Source organism: Chrysochloris asiatica, unplaced genomic scaffold, assembly GCF_000296735.1.
Source record: "Chrysochloris asiatica unplaced genomic scaffold, ChrAsi1.0 scaffold00246, whole genome shotgun sequence".
NCBI lineage: Eukaryota > Metazoa > Chordata > Mammalia > Afrosoricida > Chrysochloridae > Chrysochloris > Chrysochloris asiatica.
In genome coordinates, this window is record NW_006408764.1 from 2,916,049 (window position 1) to 2,931,851 (window position 15,803).

The 15,803-nt window shown below is 41.3% G+C and overlaps 1 protein-coding gene and 1 pseudogene across 4 annotated transcripts in view; one reads left to right on the plus strand and one right to left on the minus strand.

Annotated features, from left to right (window-relative positions):
- Nucleotides 1-15,803, plus strand: part of USP4 (ubiquitin specific peptidase 4 (proto-oncogene)) — a 73,393-nt gene that overhangs the window by 26,376 nt on the left and 31,214 nt on the right. For 2 of the 4 annotated variants that reach the window (XM_006873607.1, XM_006873608.1), the window contains exons 7-10: nucleotides 3,399-3,539; nucleotides 4,359-4,476; nucleotides 6,367-6,540; nucleotides 8,771-8,929. In XM_006873607.1, coding sequence (XP_006873669.1) covers nucleotides 3,399-3,539; nucleotides 4,359-4,476; nucleotides 6,367-6,540; nucleotides 8,771-8,929 — 592 coding nt within the window. The remainder of the gene's footprint in view (nucleotides 1-3,398; nucleotides 3,540-4,358; nucleotides 4,477-6,366; nucleotides 6,541-8,770; nucleotides 8,930-15,803) is intronic. The other 2 variants (XM_006873609.1, XM_006873610.1) reach the window with 1 other exon arrangement.
- LOC102821633 lies at nucleotides 13,543-15,455 on the minus strand (annotated as a pseudogene).

The window sequence follows — 15,803 nt, forward strand, 5'->3', positions numbered from 1 at the left end:
CAAGGCTAATTAACATACCTATAGCACCTAATCTTCAATGGGTAAAGGTGAAAAGGATTTCAAAAGGTCTGAAGAAAGTCAAGCTGTTTCAGATACCTGGCTTAAGCTTTCAGGAGGAAGGAGAACATATAGGTCAAACTGATTAAACCCAGGGAGGTCCAAGGGAGTTGCCACCATTGTCCTTAATCCAATATTCCTAGAATTTACCACTCCACCCCAAATGAATACCCCGGGCAGTTCCTCTCCAGAACCTCCCTGCTTAATCCCAGTAAACCTGTCCTTGTTCGTCCTCTGAGGAAGATTTACTGTCTCAGTTCTAGAGGGAAATTCAGTTTTACATGGATACCAAGAGCTCACGTTCTAAGTTAATATTAAACATAACTGAATAATCAAATAAGGAGCAGTTCTGACATTCTTTAAGTTTTATGAGGCCTGTAAGCCTTTTGGTCCCCAACAGTTAGACAATGGATAACGAAGACCATAGAAGAATTGGTGCATTTGAATTATAGTGTTGGAGAATATTGAAAGTACCATGGACTGCCAGAACAGTGAATCTGTTTTGGAAGAAATGCAGCCAGAATGCTCCTTACAAGCAAGAATGGCAAAACTTCATCTCTGGTTCTTTGGACATGTTGTCAGGAAGGACCAGTCCCTGGATAAGGACATGTTTTTTTTTGGTTAAGTGGATGTATATCTTCTCTTGATAGAGTTCTTGTCTTTGATTTGTCTTGTCTATCAAGGTTACGTTTTAAAAGAATACTTTGTATTATGTACATTTTTCAAACGTAGTACCTTTCATTAGATTTCATTTTGATCCAATTTCTTATGAAAAATGCAAGCAGCATTTTCTAGAATATTGTGAACAAATAGTAAATAAAATATTTCCTTCTTTTCTTTGAACCAGAAGTATTTTCTCTTCTCTTTAAAGAATTGACAGGCCTGGGATATATGTAATGGTTTTAATGGATTTTTCATTTTGTCGTTTTAAGCTCAAGGGAGTAAGTTACCAGTTACTAAGCCTTGAAAGCTTTATACTTCAAAATTTGAATTTCACTCTTTTCTAGCAGTCTGCTGCTGCATCTCATACCAACCATGGCTGGTGGACTTTCCTGCCTGCCTAGGCAGGGGAATGTCTGTCTCATTGCACTGGTCTGAAATACGTGTCTCAGTCACCTGGGTTATGGAATAGAGTGTCTCTGGTTTAACAAGACTCACTGTATTAATTAATTCTTAGACTCCTTTGCAGCATGAGGATGCGGTTGTGTGAAACAAATGTTCTTCAGTATTAGAGAATGTTCTTTTCCTATTAGAATGTGAAATCTGGAGCAGTCCTCCCTCTGTCTCTCTCTGTGACCTCGGAGTGTGGAGCACCACTTGATTCCTTGTGCCCACGTAGGCTGCTGGATTGGTTCCTGACGTCTCTCTGCTACTGATATGGGCAGGATCACTCCTTATCTTTGTTGCTGGCATTTCACTTGCTTCTCACAGATAACCTGGGTTGAGATCAAACCCCATGAAAGGGTGGCACTGTGCTGGGATAGCACACCTTCTTAAGTATTTTGTCTATTCTAAAAAATAATTCCGTATTCTAGAAGAAAATCTCAGTTATACGTATTTGAAACAGTGCAAAAAAATTAATTTTCTTCTTTATGTTTTTAGACATATTTTAGTAGATATTGATAAAATTGATTCCAATTTAAGATTTGGGTGGTAGTTAGCTCTTGAATTAATCTGAAAGTATAAGTAAATCTGAAAGAAGATTCTGTGAAAAATATTCAAAGATGAGTTTGAAATTAGATTGAGAGGTTTATAAGAGGGTAAGTAAAAATGCTACTAGGGTTTCAGTTCATATGTACATGGATGTTCATTCCAAACAAAACATGTTCAAACATGTCTCTGCAATCAGTGATGGCTATATACAACTACTAGTTTTCTCAGTAATACTCTTGTCTTCATCTCATTAGGGTGCCTTTAAAAAAAAATACAAAGTCCAGTCAAAACAGTAACTTCCGAGGGGATCTGCTGAGCCAGTTAAATTTCAGGCAGAGAGGCCAACTCAAAAGGTTATGGTGACTTTTTTTTTCGATTATAAAAGAGAATCCTGATAGATTTTCTCAAAGGATACAGGGTGATCACGGTGGCGAGCTTATTATGAGACATTTTCAGAAAATTGAAAACTGCATTCGTGAGAAAAAGTCCAGGAAAATTGCACTGAGGAATTTTTTCATTATAATAATGCATTCTTCCAAAGGTAGCAAGGGCTGTCTTTAGGAGAATTCTGTTAAAAACCTTACCCCCTTTTGTAGTTGGTAAGTGCTGTTGAGTTGGTTTCTTAGGAGTAGGTGGTAGGTTTGAACTGCCAACCTTGTGCTTCTCAGTCCAGTGTTGATCCTAGAGTGCCATACCAGACTTCCTTTTGTTCCCCAAACTCACAGAACATTTTAAAGAACACAATTTGATTCCTTTGAGGATGCCAAAACTGCTGTCTTGATATGGTATAAATCGAAGAGCACAGAAATCTTCAGAGAAGGGTTATAGAGATGGAAACACAGCCATCAGAAATACATAGACCTAGATTGAGGGGAATGTCAAAAAACAATAGCTTTGAACATCTTGGAACTCTAGACCCACAGAGAGAGAAGGGCTGTGTGCTGATGACTAGGGGGCAGGCTTGCAGGGTATACCCTTTGGTTGGTTGATGATGTATGGAGGGGATTGTAACCATGGTAATGAAATGATATACGATAGGATGAATGTAAAACTAATGTTCTCCCATGTAAACTATCATGTAATTCACAATAAAACATTAACAAAGAAGAAAAATAATAAACAGCTTCACATTTTGATATTTTTGTTTAATAAAGGTGTCTATGATTTTATAGCAATACTTTTTTACTTACCCTCCTATAATTTACCTTTATTTACTTTTGGTAAATTTGAGGAAGCAAATTATCAAATAATCCTCCTTGAATGGCAAAGTAAAACCAAACTATCATTTTCCTATTCTAGTGTCCTTAATAGGCAGCTGTTTGAATCAAGCATTTTTCAGGAACTGCATGCCTTATTGGCATTTGTTTCTGTCTTTCACTGATAACTTTCTGAACATACAAAGAACCTTATGATTTCTAAATAAAATGAGGATGCTCTGAAGCACTTGGGTAGTTTATCATACTGAAAGGTTCAGTAAATAAGCATGTGGACAAATGAGACAGAAAGGCCAATTTCTTGATTCTCACTTAAATGAAATTTATCTTGAAGTAGTGTAAAAACAGGCTTTTTGTGATTGATTATAAGTAACTCAGTATGGAGAACATTAATTTGAGAAGAGACCTAAGGTATTAAATAGGGCTTGCTGTTTGTAAAAAGTCAGTAGCTTTGTTTCTGCTTTTGTCTCCCAGATCAAGCCTTGTACCTAGCAGAAATTTTACTACCTCTTCAAAATCATCAGCAAGTCCCTATTCCTCAATGTCTGCCTCTCCCATTGCAAATGGTGATAGCACTAACACCTCTGGGATGCACAGTTCCGGTGTCAGCAGGGGGTAAGAGCAGGACCTTTCATTTTGCATCCCTTCCCTCTGTCTTTACTGGGTTGTTCCTGGATAGCTCCTCAGCTGCTACACTAAACCTAATGGGATGAGAGTTCCCAGTAGGAATGTGCTGCATGTGGTGTCTCACTCCATTTCTGACTAACGTTGCTTACTCTTTTCTTTCTTTTTTTTTTTTTTTTTTTAAGGTTTTTATTGTGGATTGAGTGAAAGTTTTCAGGGCACATCATTGGTCGTTGCTTACTCTTTAGGGAGCCTGGTGTGTTTCCTCTTGCCCAATTCCCCTGTGGTTTTGGGGGTTGCTGCATTTGTTTGTGATAGGAAGGGATGGCCATATGACATAATAGCTATGATGGGCTAGTTCTCAGCTGTGGGGGAGACTTGCCTGTTTCCCCTTTGGATTGTGACCCTTTCTCCAAACACTGTAGGAGCACCTTCCACATGGCATAGACAGGGTAGAAGAAAACAAGTGAGATTAGAGGATGTGCATGAATACTTAGGCCTAGTTGAGGCTGAAAGTGGGTTGGTGGGTGGTAATGTAACCAAAATATTCTTCCCTGAAGTCATCTGGCAGTCAGCATTCTGGAGAGATCAAAAATTAGCGTTTGTCAAAGCCTAAGAAAGGATGAGTCAGAGTATTTCTCCCCTTAAGAGTAATGGGAGGGAAGGGGACTGAGGAAAGGAATAGAGTGAACTTTTGTCATGTGATTGCTAGCAGGCAGGAATTCTAGAGGGTCTAGAGGAACTTCAAAAGGCATCTTGAGGACCTGTGTAGCACTCACTTTTATCCTTGATATGGATTGTGTTTTCCAGTGGATCTGGGTTCTCTGCTTCATATAATTGTCAGGAGTCCCCATCGTCTCACATACATCCTGGGCTCTGCGGACTTGGAAACCTTGGAAACACTTGCTTCATGAACTCTGCTTTGCAGGTAGAGGGGAGAGCTGCCGTTTAAACCACACTGTGTTTCTCATAGCACTTTGAGGCTAAGCATGAGTAACTTGTTAAGGTGCTGGATAGAGTCTTTCCCAAAAGTCCCTATCTGCCCCCTGTATTTGCTGGAAGGACTCACAGAACTCACTGGAAGCGATTATATTCAGAGTTATGGGTTATTAGAAGAAAAAGATATAGATTAAAACCAGCCAGTGGAAGGAAGTGGATTTGCCATCATCCAGAAGGCTTCCAGATGTGGAGCTTCCGTTGTTCCCTCACTATGGAGTCTGGAGGTGCTATTCTCCCAGAATTGGTGTGTGTTAAAATATATATTGATTATTGCCAACCAGAAAGCTTACTCAAGTTTTGATGGCCAGAAAAAGGAAGGATTTTTTTTAAAAAGTTAAAATTCCACAATTTAAGTTTCCATCTCACATTGTTAGAAAAAGGACAAATGAAAGCTAAAAGAAGTAGAAGGAGGAAAATAACAAAGAACAGAGTGAAATGGAAAGCAGATTATAGTACAGTCAAATATGTTTCTTTGAAAAAAAAGGCTTACTGATAAACATCTGAGAGGACATATCAGGAAGAAGAGAGAAAACACAACTGACCAATACCAAGGATGAACCTTTAGACATTAGTAAACGATCATTAGAGGTTAATAGAATAACTCTATGCTGTTACATTGGATAGAGTTCTGGCGTTGTGCTGTGAGTTAATGTGCTGGGTTGCAAAGTTGATTTTAACTGCAAAGTTGGTGGTTCAAGCTCACCAGACTCCTTGGAAACCCTATACAGGGTCCCTATGGGTCAGAACTGACTAAACGGCACTTAACAACTACAATTAACATTGGACAATTTAGATGAGCCAGACCGGGTGCCTACAAAAGCACAACTTAGCAAACTAACACAAGAAGAAATTACAAATTTGAATGGTCCTATATATGTTGGTGAAATTGATTTGGGAATTTAAAACTGCATAACAAACAGAATTCTTGTTTTTGATTGCTTTAGTGGTGAATGTATTAAAAAATTTAAGGAAAAGATAATACCAATCATACATATATACTAGTGAGTAGAAAAAGAGGGATAAATTTCTAAGTCATATTACAAGGCTACATACCCCAAGGCCAAAATCTGGCATGAAAATTAAAGGAAGGAAATTATCATAATTGTAAATATAAATAAGCTGTATAAAATTTTAGCAAATCAGATTCAGTGATTTCTAAAAATAGTATGTCATGATCAAGTAAGATTTGTGCCAGGACTAGGTTAGCCTACCACTTAAAATCATTGTCATTTAACACAGTAGTAAGAGTAAAGGAGAAAACCATGCAATGATCTCAATAGATGTAGAAAAACATTTAATATAATTTAGTACACATCTTCATTTGGAAATGTGAAGCGTTAAAATCACACAATGATTTATTGGATTTTGCACATCTAATTATTTTGTTTTTTTCCCCCCCATAATGTTTTGTCTTTAGTAAAACATTTTGCCTTCAGTTTATTTATATTTTGTCTTCTGATGGAACACCAGAATGTCCCAGTCACTTTCATTGAAAACAAATGCTATTTGTTAGCCTCTCTTTGCAAGGTACTTGAGATCCACAGCTTTTGCCCTTTGGTAGCTTCTTGTTTTAGAATGAAGACTTAGGCAGTAAACTTTAGGTCCTCCAAGACCATGTCCCTGGGAGGTTAGTAATGAAGTGATCTACCAGCTCAGGTTCCAGGTAAGCTGCGCTTGCTCTTAACGAGCCTTTCAGAGAATTCCCTGAGTGCTTCATTTTATTGGGATTGACCTTCAGTGACCCTTTAGAACTTGGCTTATCTTATTCTTCTGTATGCTGTCTAGAAGGGGTGTGAGCTGCAGTAATGTTCTGTTTTAGTGCCTGAGCAATACAGCACCACTGACTGACTACTTTCTCGAAGATGAATATGAGGCCGAAATCAACAGAGATAACCCGCTGGGAATGAAAGGGGAGATTGCAGAAGCCTATGCAGAGCTCATTAAGCAGATGTGGTCTGGAAGGGATACTCATGTGGCCCCTCGCGTGTTCAAAGTAGGTTTTGTGTGTATGCTTCCTTTTTCCTATTTGGGGAGAGTGGTTTAATGTTCTAATGAGGCATTTTTTTACATGCATTTTTGCATTAAGATGTGAGCTGAGAAGAAAAGCACCATACCACACCATATCAGACCCTTCTTTTCTGTCATCCAGTTATTCTGCCCATTTATTCAATGCATGTCTTCAGTTCCATCTCTGAGTTGAGGGTGCTCTCCATGTCATTTTTAAGATGACCTCTCAGAATGCTAGATTATGCGGTCCTAGTCTTTAAATAGTCATTATCCTAAAAGCCAGATCATAAAAATTCAATTTAACTTCTAGTATCATCTGAAGTGTACTTCCTGGGTCTTTGAACCTGAGCCTAAACCTACCCTGTGGTGTGAATTTCCTCCCCCTCCCCAAGTCAGGAATTGAGTTGCTATTCCTGGAAGGTGACAAGTGGCAGTTCTCACTTGGATACCTCAAGCCAAGAAGATGTGGGGAGCAGATGGCCAGGCTGCAGCTCAGGCTGTATACTGCTTTGGTTCTTTCCAGCTGAGGGGAATGTGCCTTGGCTCCCATATGCTAAAATCTGAGAGAGCTTATATGGCCTATATGAGGTTCAAAGGAGCCTCTGTGAATTGCGTGGTAGAAAAGGCATGCATGTTTCTGATTCAAAGTAGAAAAATCACTTACTGCCACAAGAAAATTTCAATCTTGGATAATTTATTATAATTGAAAATGAATTCTCTTTCATTTCCTTAGTCACATTAATCTTTGGGGAAATAATATGTAAATTATTGTTCATATACTAAGTTATTAAAAGACCAGCTCAAACTAGTATAAACAAACGTTGTTATTAAGTGCCGTCGAGTCACTTTTGACCCATAGCAACCCTGAATGTGGTTTACAAGGCTGTAAATCTTTATGGGAGCAGAAACCTCATTTTTCTCCTGTGGAACCGCTAGTAGTTTCAAACTGCTGACCTTGAGGTTAGCAGCCCTGCTCGTAACCACTATGCTACCAGTCAGTGCTCCTTATAAACAAACATTGTCAGATAGTTTTAAAAGATATTAAGGTGCCCTGTTGGCATAGTGCTTAGCACTGAAAACTGAAAAGTCAGCATTTTGAACCTTCCAGTTCCACAGGAAAAAGATGTGGCAGTCTGCTTCTGTAAAAATTCTAGCCTTAGAAACCCTAAAAATTCTAGCCTTAGAAACCCTATGAGAGCAGTTCTACTTTGTCCTATGTTGTTGTTGTGAAGTGCCATCAAGTCGGTTCCGACCCATAGTGACCCTGTATAGGGTTTCCGAGAATCAGCTGGTGAGCTTGAACTGCCGACCTTGCAGTTCAGACGGCTTTGCAGTCTGGCGCATTAGCCCTCAGCGCCACTCCAGGACTCTACTTTGTCCTATAGGGTCTCTTAAGCGTGAGAATCAACTCAACAGCAGTGAATCTGGTTTGGTTATTTAAGGATGATGTTAAGGGTAGTGTAATGCTTCTCAATGGTAAACATGCTCTCCACATTTACATTGTCAAGTATGGGAGCTCCTGAGTCACATGTGACTACTGAACACATAAAATGTACTTACTGTGACCAAGGAACTGAATTTTTCATTGTATTTTATTTTAATTAATTTAAATTTAAAGTAGCTCTTCATGGTTAGTGAATAACTTAGGTGTAGAGTTGGATCTGAAACTTTAGGACGCATCAGAATCCCTTGGAAGGCTTGTTAAAACACAGAGTGCTGTGTGTCCAGAGTTTCTGATTGAGTAGTTTTGGGCTGTTGCCTGAGAATATGCATTTCTAACAGATTTCCAAGTGGTGCTGTTGCTGCTGGTCTAGAGACCACACTTTGAGGACCAGTAGTGTGGAGCAATACAAGACAGAAAGTGAGAATCCCTCTGGCTGATACAGGTGTCATTTCTGAAGTTCTTAGAAGATTTTAAACTACAGAAGGAAATTGGAGAGGGATTCATATCAGTACTTACGTGTGACTACTTGGGGTATCACTTTTCCCCTTTCTTTCGGGGTAGGTTGGCCTTCTTGTTCTGGCTTTCTGATCTGAGCGGTGTCTCAGACGGGAACCACTAGCTTCCTTTGGGCTTTTAGGAATTAATTGGGCTATTCAACTTAAGTGTTGCTCTCACATTTCAGCTGACTCTACAGAACTATTTCTGATCATTTCCCCCTGACTCTTGGTTCTTTATATATGACATTTTCTGATAATGATTGTTTTTATATTAGACCCAGGTTGGACGTTTCGCCCCTCAGTTCTCTGGCTACCAGCAACAAGACTCCCAGGAGCTGTTAGCCTTTCTTCTAGATGGATTGCATGAAGATCTGAACCGAGTGAAGAAGAAGCCCTACTTGGAGCTGAAGGATGCCAATGGGCGACCAGATGCGGTACAACGTTAAATATTTCTGAGCAATAATATCCAAAGAAACTGCATCCTGTTGAAAATGTGGGGGTGTTCTTCTAGTCTTAAAATGCTTGTGCCTGGCTTCTCTTGGGTGTTGCTTGTGACAGGGATGTGGATTCCGAGAGAAAAGCATTCCAGGTCAGAAAGGGCTTGGTTTGAGCTACTCCTACTCCCGTTTGGAATTCTTCGAATAAGCTTGTTCAGTATGACATCTTTGATGAGCCAGACACAAGGACACTCTGAAAACTATCAAGTGCTTATGTTGTCTTTGGGATCGTTAATAGCTCTCCTTAAAAATCTATGCATGATTGTTAAAATAGTTTGTTATTAGAAAGGGATTTATACTTTTACCTTGATTTTCCGGTCTATAAAAAGGGTATTGGTTAGCTGTTAACCACAAGGTCAAACCCACAGCCATTACTCAGAAATCCTATACAGGGTCGCTGTGAGTCAGAACAGATTTGATGGCATTTGACAATATCACATAAAGAGGAGTCCTGGTGTGGCGCTGTAGGATAAGCACTGAACTGTTAACCCCAAAGTGGGCAATTCAGACCCACCAACCACTCCCTGAAAGCCTTATACAGGGTCATTATGAGTTGAAACCGACTCGACTACATTTAACACCAACAAATTACATGAAGAAGGAACTTTAGTGGCACAGTGTTTAAGCACTTAATTGCTGACTAACACGTTGGCGGTTCAAACCCATGCAGAAGAAAGATATCGGCAGTCTGTTTTCATAAAGACTATATACAGCCTTGGAATCCTTGTGGAGCAGTTTTTCTCTGTCCTATAGAGTCATTGTGAGCCAGAATCAGTTGATGGCAATGACTTTGAGTTTATTTTGGTTTTATCACTTAGAAATGATCAATATGAATGTTTTATTGTAGCATTTAGACCTTAAAAGCTGTGAATTATAATTGTAAAATGCAAAACTTTAGTATAGATTAGGAGCGTTCATGGTGTAATGGTTAAAGACAGCTGCTAAGTGAAATTCCAAATGTTTGACCCCATCAGTTGGCCTAGAGGAGAAGACACATGGTAATCTCTAGTAAAGATTATAGCCTAAGAAACTGTAATGGGTAAATCACTGTGTTATAGGGTCACTGTGACTTGGAATTGACTGGACAGCACACTATAACATAGTATATATCGTTTAAAACTTCACTGAAGGAGAGGGCCAGGATGGGTCGCACTGTGGGCAGCCAATGGTCGAATCATCCCTCCACATCCCATCCTTCCTGTGATTGGCTGCAAGTCCCCTACTTGATCACCCTGTGTCTTAGACCTTCCTGGCTGCCTCACCATCTTTCTGTCTGTCCGTAGAGTTGGCAGGCAGATCTGCATTGTGGCAAATTTGGGACGTGGCTTGTCCACTGTGGCATTAGTTTGTTCAGGCTAACCTTGTGCTCCAGCTCCAGAATTTGTCACAATTGCCTGCAGAGGTGCCTCCATCTCAGTTCTAAGCGCAGAGAAAGCTACAAGTTGGGATGACTTGCTGTGTTTTGTCAGCTTCCCATGGACGTATTAGTTAATGTACAGTGTTAGGAGGCATGTCTGTTGTGTTCAGTAGCAGTAGAACTATAAGAAAAGTGCAGAGGTAGTCTTTATTGTACTGAACAGTTATCCTGTGTGCTGACTCTTGTGATAGGTTCCTTCCATGCATCTTTGTATTTAATCTGCACATATGCTATTTTACAGGTGAGTAAACTCAAAAGGTAGATAACTTGCTAAAGATTATGAAACTACTGGAAAAGAGCAAGGCTTAGAACACAGTATTAATGTTACCTTTCACGTAAAATGAGATTTTAAGAAATCTAAGGGGGTGGGTAGTTAGGAGATGAAGGGAATAATAGGCAGTAAGATTTCTATTCCCTTTTGAGGGTTTTTTTTTTTTTTAAGGTTATTGTGGATTGAGTGAAAGCTTATAGGGTAGATCATCAGTTTTACATTCAACAATTCATACACCTTTTTCATTACAATGATTATAATCCCCTCCATGTACCATCAATTAACAGTATTTCTCTCTATCCACTTTAGCTTTTTTAAAACCAAACAAAACCATCAGGCATATATAATACTTTACACCTCCAAAGGGCACATTCTGTAAGTCTGCCTCCTGGCCACCAGCTCTTAGTCCCTCTCTTCACATGAATCTAGAGTCCTCAGCAGCTCCCCCTCTCCATGTCCCTCTCCTTGGCATCCCTGCTTGTCTAGGTAAGGCACTGTATTCTGCTTGTGCTCTTCTCCTTTGAAGGTCCTAGGGTCCTCTGTTTCTGGACTGTAATATTAACCACACCCTGTTTTTGTTACAAAACTTCTACCTTTACAATTGTGACAGTTGCAATTAGTCATGATAACAATTATTCACTATTGAATCAAAGTCTTATCCCCATCTCTTTTCACCAGACCCATTTAGACAAGTTGAAATCTATTCAGTGGGGACTCTTTCTTTCCTCCCATATTCTTAAACAATACTCCCTCTTGAAACCTTGTAAGCCAGTACTTCATACCTTTATCGCCTCCTTGTTTTAGGTAGCCAATGTCTAAGTTGCCCGTCCCTGTCTACCCTGTGTACAGAAGGGATAGCATTGATACTTGATGTGAAGACTCCATCCCTCTCTGTTGGTATTTAGAGTAACTACCGCACTGAGTATAGGTCAGGTTCATCAAATTGTAGCAATTTACCCTTGTGTCCTTTATAAAAAATAAAAAAATTTTTTTTTTTTTTTTGTAGTCTTTCTCTAGTCAAGTTCTGATTATGGAGCCGTCGAAGCTAATCTAACTGACCTAGGTCACATGGGTGCTGTCTGCAAGTTTGGGTATTCTTGTGCATCTCTCCTCACTTCATATCAGATGGATGCTTCACTCTCAGCTCTAGCCCTCTGTGGCTGTGTCTTTGCCCATGGGTTCAAGTGTCCTTAGGTCTCACCACACTTTGGACCAACCAGCCCTTCCTCTTGTGTCTCGTCTCCAGGTCAACGGGAGTTGACTGTGGTTGAACTCACCCCATTTCTTCATTGCTGCCTCCCCCCCCCCACTCACCAGTAGACCAATGTGGTCGCCAGCAAGCTTACATGGTTGTGTTTTCCCTTTGAATTTCAGTTTTAGAAGGGCTTTTGTCCTGAAGGAACTTGATTGCTAGTCTTGATATCTTCCTGGCAAATAGCTTCCTTATTCTTGTAGTAGCCAGTCATGCTGACATTTTTGTTTTGGGTTTTTCTTGATGATCTTCCTTTGAAGATGTGTCTTCTGTCACTATAGCTGTTCCAGGCTCTTCTGCTTGTTCTTTCTAATGGGAATATCCCACCTCATAAGGTTCTGGATGGGACTCAGGATTCTACCTAAGGTTCTATACTCTGTAAAGGCTTTAAAAGAGGCCTGTTTCACTGGGCAAGTTCTAGAACCCCTTTTAGGTATTCCAATCAGTTATAGGCTGAAGGCAGGCTTACTTTTTTCTATAATCATGTTTCCCAACATTCCTTTCTGTCCCACTCAAGTATCTGTTTTACAGTAGTAGGCAAGGGAAATTAATAGTTCTAAGACAATCAAGCATTTTAGTATTATTTACCCTCTGCAAGCTATACCTAGCTCCCTGTATCCCAGAGCCCTATTGTTCCAAGGTTGAACATGCATCACTATTCACCTCTGTCCCACTTAGGCCATGCAAACCTGTCTCAGTGTTCCCCTATCTGTCTTCTTGTTCTTCTACCTCCCCAGTCTTGCATTGCCCTCCCCAGCACCCGAACTAAACCCCATTGTTGTGGTTACCTTATTGTATTTCATTAGTTCTTCCCTCCATTTGAGACAATCTATTTTATCTTATAATCTACCTGGCCTTCCCACCACCTGGAACTCTGTTCCTCTGTGTTTACCTTCTTTCACACGGTAATTGTTTTGATCATAGACTGACCACCCACATCTTCTGTTCTTACAATTTTATTCTGTTCTTGACTCTTCTTCCATTTGTCGATTGAGTTCGGGGTGATGCTGCCACATATGTCTTTCTTTAGTTGTCTGTTTTTGTTGGTTCTCAGTCTACAGAACTTCCTTTAGGATGTTTTTCATCGCAGCGTTTGGTTTGGCAAAATCCCTTAGCTTCTGTTTATCCTGGAATGTTTTGATTACACCATAGTATTTGATTGACAGCTTTGCTGGGTAGAGGATTCTTGGGGGGCAGTTTTTTTCTTTCAGGGTTTTATATATATCTCCCCATTGCTTTCTTGCCTGCACAGTTTCTGTTGAGAGATCTGATCTTAATCTGATTTGCTTGCCTTTGTATGTTAACAATTCTCTTTTCCCTAGCTGCTTTCAGGATTCTGTCCTTTGATTTTGGAGAGCTTTATTATTATGTGTCTTGGTGATTTTCTTTTAGGGTCTATCCTTCCTGTGGTTCGTTGAGCTTCTTTTTTTTTTTTTACCATTTAATTAGTTTTAATGTTTCTCCACAAATGGTGAAAAATACTAAAGTACAGACAAGGAATAATCATAATGTTGTGACCAACATTATAAATATGGAATTATAAATTTAAAACATTTTCTGGTTAAAAAAAATAAATCTGGTAGTTAATGCAGCTCTGCAGGGTGTCTCATCTAGTAGGGCCTGTCTCTGCGCTCCTGGCGGTGCTCACCTTTATCCATTTTCCCAGGTCCTCTGCGTCTGCCTCTTCTTCCTCCCATTTGTTCCATTAAAGAGCTAGGGGGGTCCCTAGGACCAACTTGTCTTCTCCACCAAAGCCGCCTCGGCCACCACGGAAGCCATCTCTGTCTCCACCATGGCCCCCTCTGAATATTCCACTTGGACCGCCATGGTCCATGAGGTCACTTCACCCGCTCTGCATGCCACCAGGGCCACCTCTGCCTCAGTCACCACCTGGGGACAGGAAGGGTGGCGGAAGGAAGCCTTTGGGGTTAGGGGCCTTACACTGGTTGCATTCTGTTCTCCAGGCGAAGTTCTGGTTTCCACAGCCTAGATTAGGGCACTGCCATTCCCCAGCTCAGTACTGGACATTTCTTCCTCCAGATGGGATCCCTCAGGAACCACGTGGTCCTCTTGGGGGGAAGCCACCTCTGTCTTCTTCACGACCTTCCATGGGTACCCCAGGACCTCCTGGGCCCCCTGGACCTCCTCGGAGTGGTGGTGGCATCCCTCTGCCCTCACAGGGTGGCAATCTACCCCATATGCTCTTCATGGGAGTCTTCCTCCGAGCACGAGAGACTTTAAGCTTGCTCCATTGGCAATCTTTTTCATCAAACCACTCCACGGCAGCCTTAGCAGTTGGTGGGTCTTCATAAGACACAGTGTCATTGCCTTTGGGCTTCCCAGTTTCCTTGTCCAGGTAGATATGGATCATAGGCTGTCCAGTTCTCTTGTTCATCTTAACCCCACACTGCTTAAAGAAATCTGTCAGGTCATTTTGGGTCACATTGTCATTAAATCCCTGCACATAAATCACACTCTTGTTAGAATCTGCATCTGGATCTACAGGTGGGTCTGAATCAAGGTCTGGGCCTTCATCCATGGATCTACCAGGCTTATTGAAGCCACTTCGCTCTCCAGCGCCCATTCCACCACGTCCTCCTCCCCATCCACCTCTGTTCTTGCCTCCACGATCAAATCCCCCTCTTCCCCTGCCCTGGTTATCAGGGCCACTCATGCTCTTGTTCTCTTGTGGTCCGGAAAATCCTCCAGACTCCTGCCCATAAACACCCATGCTACTGGGGTGGTCCTGTCGGAGTGAACTCTGCTGCCTGTAGTTGCTTCTCTGTTGGCTATATTGACTTGGTGCCTGGATGTAGGAAACAGTCTGAACGGGGTAACTAGTGGGCGGCTGCTACCCATAGCTGCTCTGCTGTCCATAGCTGCTCAGCTGTCCATAGGTGTTCTGCTGAGAGTAAATGCTCTGATCATAGCTGGTTGGCTGTGAAGAGGAATAGCTGGTGAGAGAATAGGGTGGAGGTGCAATGACTGTGGCTGCATGGGGTAGTTCCCAGGAACCTGGGGATAACTGTAGTTATTCTGTCCATACCCCACACTGTGCTGGTTATAACCTCCTGTGCTAGACTGAGGCTGACTGGTCTCAGTGGGCTTGCTACCATCCTGTGGTCTTGCAGGTACGGTGGCTGCTGGCTACTGCCCATATGTTGGATAGGCAGGTTGAGTGCCGTAGGCTGACTGAGCTGCATAGGAGGCCTGGGTGGTGTTCCCTTTAGTAGTGGTGGTACCCTAAGCACCAGTGCCATAGCCCTGGACAGGATGGCTATAGGCCTGCGGAGCAGCCGGAGCACTATAACCAGTAAGAAGTTGCATAGGCAGTCTGTCCATAGGTTGCAGTGGTCTGAGTCTGGGTATAGCTGACATCAGTGGGTTGTCCATAGGTTCTATAACTTTGTTGCCCATATGCCTGGGTGGTTTGTGCATATCCTTGAGTGGGCTGGGTGGTGTAAGCACTGTAGCCCTGTTGGGTTGCAGCTTGGCTGTAGGTACTGTAATCTGTGAATGCCATTTTCTCTCTTTCCTCCTCGTTCTCTCAATGTCCGTCTCCAACGTCCATCTCCCTCTTGTTTACCCTCTAGGCCCCCTCGTTGAGCTTTTTGAATGCTTACCTTTTCACTTTTCAGGATATTAGGAAAATTTTCTTCCACTATCTCTTGAACTTTCTCCTCTTTGTACTTGCGTGGTTCTTCCTGTTCCGGAATGCCAATAATTCTTAAGTTATTCCTCTTCATGTTATCCAACATGAATCTTAGGCCTTCTTCAGATTTTTTTTATCCTTTTTTGTATTTGTTCTTCTATCTTAGTAGTGTTGAGAGATTTATTTTTTAGCTCACTAGTTCTGGCTTCTGTCTCTTCA